The following is a 3,530-nucleotide window of genomic DNA, read 5'->3' on the forward strand; positions in this document are numbered from 1 at the left end:
TCTCGTTGGACCTGGGGACGTCACCAGGAAGCTTGGCAGAGGCTTTATGACCGGAAGGGGTGAAAGGGGGTGGTGCGCGGCCCCTTCCCCACCCCACTGCTCAGCCCTCACCCCTGCGGGTGAAGATTTTCTGAATGGCCGCATACAGAACTCAATGAACATGAGAACCCCAGGCCTCATTTTGTTGAGGCCAATAGTGAATTTAACTACTATATGGGGGCCTGCATAAGAGCTCCCAACATCCCCCACTTTCCCCCCCCAAATAATTACTGAAATCAAACCAGTTGTTTGCTAGGACACCTTGATCATGCTGCAACGGCCTAAAGCTCGTGAGCTGCACTGTGCTGCAGTCACCCAGCCCCAGGTGCCAGGCTCAGTGTTTGGCCGGTGCAGAGGGGCTCAGGGTGGGGATGGAGCAGGGAAGGGCTCTGCCCTCCTCCAAGGCACGGAACCATGGTCACTCTCAGAGCCCAGGTAGGATGGATGGATGGACAGATGGCAGGATGGATGGATGGATGTTCAAGCATCCCCAGGCTCACCATGAATGAGAACAGATGCAATAGTTGCCCTCCAGTGCTGGATGATGGCTCAAGCCAGGCTCAGCAAACAACTTTCCAGGACTGGAATCTTAAAACAGCATTGCAAGTGTGGTAGCTGCTGGCTTCTCCCCATGTGGTTGCTGGTGCTCTCCAGCTCAGGTGCCAAACGTGCCAGGGTTTGGATGCTCACCCCGGTGAACACGTGCAGAGCTGGCAGCACTGTGTGAGCTTTCCTCTGCTGAGGACGGGACTGGGGAGACGGCCAGCAGACGTTATGCTTAAGGAGCATTTATCGGCACCATTGCCTTGTGCAAACTGCAACAGCAGCCTAATTTTTCCAGTCTGTTATGAGCTGGACCAGTGCAAAGTCCAGAGATTTAAAGGCCTGGCTTTGCCCCCTGCATCCAATGAGTTTCCAGACCTCAAGAGGAGAAGTCCCAGAGCCCCTCTGAATCCAGACGTTTTGCTCAGCCCAGTGTAAGGGAAAGCAAATCCTGTGGGCAGTGCCGAAGCTTAGAAAGGGAAAGAAGCCTTGTCTGGAATATAGCGGGGAAAGAGAGTGAATGTGTGTGTGTAGCAGGGAGAGAAGAGAGCGAGACCAAGTTAGATTTCTTTCTTTTATTATACAGGGTCATATGTACAAGGTCACCTTCCTCCCAAACATCAGCATCACAGTTGGTTCACAGCAAAAACTGCAGCTTACCTCTCAAAGCCTAGGGAACAGCGCTACAGCGGCTCAGTACAACACAATGGATAAATTGTACAGGAACCGGAAAAAGTTAGGGGAAAGCCCAGTTATCCCTTCGATCCCTCATGAATTATTTGAAACTAAGAAATGCAAATAAAATGTTGTGCTTCAAGAGCCATGCTTGCTCCGGGATGGCCCTCGGGGGAGGGCAGGCGGCCCCTGAGCCCTGTTTTCCCCTTCGCCCTTCCAGAGCGATGCCCTTAGGTGAGGTCTGGCTTTGAGCGCTGGAGCAGAAAGCGGGAGTCCCCTTTCAGAGCACGCTGCACCACCTGGGGGGGCCACGCGTTTTCTGGGAGGGTTTGGCCAAGGAGAAGCTGCGGACACCTGTCCGAATTCAAAGCGCTGGGTAGGTGTGTGTGTTTTGGGAGAGGGAATAGGGGAGATGGGCAGGAGACATCTGATCTAAATAAAGTGCTGCGGGAGTTTCAGTCCCACCTACCCCTGAACTCAGAAAAAACTGGGTAAGCCCCCAAAGGAGGAAGGAAGGAGAAAGGCTGAGAGACCTCTTGGGTGCTGTGGTGTGGGGGGGTCCCAGGACCAGCCGCCTGCCGCAGCCCTCTGCTTGCAGGACCTGGCATGGAGCAAAAGCAGCTTGAATCTGGGGAGGCTGGGGAGGTGCTCGCACGCCCACATGCACCGTGCGCAGGGTGTTGGTGGGTACCAGTCTCGTTTCGCTTGGGCAAGCTGTCAGGCTGCGCAGACCCGTGGGGTGGGTGATGGAGCGCAGCCTCCGCCGTCCGGAGCAGGAGTGGTCACGCCGCTCTCCCGGCGTGCCAGGTTGGTGCGAAGACCCAGCGGGGCTGGGGTGAGGGGAGACGTGAGCAGCTGGGGGAAGGGGTCAACGTCCCTGGCATGGGCTGGAGAAGTGGGTAGATTACATCCCTCCCAGGGAGCAGCTGGTCCAAGAAAAGGGTCTCATCCACACGTGCTTGCACCCCGTCACTCTGCAGAGACTTGCTCAGTCTTTACATAGTGGTTTCCCAGGGGAGAACGAGGAGACCAAACCACTGAAGATGACTTATGCTTCGTTTCTCCTGCTCGGGATCACTTGCTCTCCTGCGGGCAGCTTCCTTCCCCCTTCCCCTCTCTGCGAGCAGCTGCAAAGAGCCCAGCGCATGCACCAGCACCGATGCCCTTCTGCCTGGAAGTGGCCGTTCTGGCAGGACAGCGCACCCCACACCCTCTTCCTCAGCATGGCCTTTCGCGTGAGAACACAAATTGTCCTTGCTGAGACAGTGCTTCTCCCCCCGTTAGCAAATGCTCTGGCTCTCACCTAGCATGGGGGAAAAAAGTCTTTATTGGGTTAGGCTGAGTTCTCCCTCCTCTCCTACAAGAAGCTCTATAGAATCGCTGATGCGTTTGGTGACACAACCGCTCTCCCGTTACCCAGTCACTGACGGTTATGGATTGTGCCGGGTTTGGCTCCTGCCTCTGCTGGCTGCAGAGCTCCAAATCCATTGCACGGGGGCGTGGGGGCTTCACTGGGAAGATGAGTTTTCTTTGTCTTTGTTTTACAGATGGATGGAAGATGTCAGGCCATGTTTCTCCTTTTGAATGCCAGGTAGAGATGACAGCAGCACTTCGATTCAGCTTGTCTTGCTCATTGTGCCAGGACAGGCTCTCGCCTCGTGCTTTCCTCACACTGCTGCTCACTGCTGTTCTGGATGGGCTGCAAGGAGAGAAGGAGGGGGGAAACCTGCATTGTTTTCCTTGAACCTCAAAGATTGGTGATTTAGGAAAGGGAGTGAGGGGTTGATCAGTGACCCAGCTGAGCAGCCAGGCTTGGTGCTAGGAAACGCAGAGGATCAGCGTAGAAGAGCATCTTCTGAAGCAGCGCCCCCCCCACCCCAGCACACATGGAATGAAAGTTTTTGCTCAGAATCAGCCTCTAAACCAACCCCCAAAAAGCAGTGTGTGAGCTGTACCTGGTTACTGTAGCCTGGCATTCTCCGCATCTGTGTAATGGCTGTTCTCCAGGAGGGAGAAGGGAAGCAGACCCTGCCTGGGAAACCACAATGCCTTGGAGCCGGCACCACGGTGGGGAGAGCTCGCATGCTGTGAGCAGCGTTGGGTTGGGTTGCTCGGCGTGGTGGAGGAGCTACAAACCACATCTGATGCGGGCACTGGGGGCTGTGGCTGTGGTTTCTGGCAGACACAGTCCCAGACAAACTCCCAAATTTCCTCTGGCTCCTTACTCTGGAAGGGGTCTGCCAAACAGGCCTGGGATTTGCGATTCCCTTTTG

At 55.4% G+C, this 3,530-nt stretch overlaps 1 protein-coding gene across 1 annotated transcript in view; it reads right to left on the bottom strand.

Annotated features, from left to right (window-relative positions):
- Window positions 1–3,216: 3,216 nt before the first annotated feature.
- RALY (RALY heterogeneous nuclear ribonucleoprotein) overlaps window positions 3,217–3,530 on the bottom strand; it is a 19,377-nt gene continuing 19,063 nt past the window's right edge. Inside the window, exon 8 of the mRNA XM_009637367.1 lies at window positions 3,217–3,258. Within this exon, the coding sequence (XP_009635662.1) occupies window positions 3,217–3,258 (42 nt within the window). The remainder of the gene's footprint in view (window positions 3,259–3,530) is intronic.

The sequence above is a fragment of the Egretta garzetta genome, unplaced genomic scaffold (genome assembly GCF_000687185.1).
Source record: "Egretta garzetta isolate BGI_Z169 unplaced genomic scaffold, ASM68718v1 scaffold24, whole genome shotgun sequence".
NCBI classification, from domain to species: Eukaryota; Metazoa; Chordata; class Aves; order Pelecaniformes; family Ardeidae; genus Egretta; species Egretta garzetta.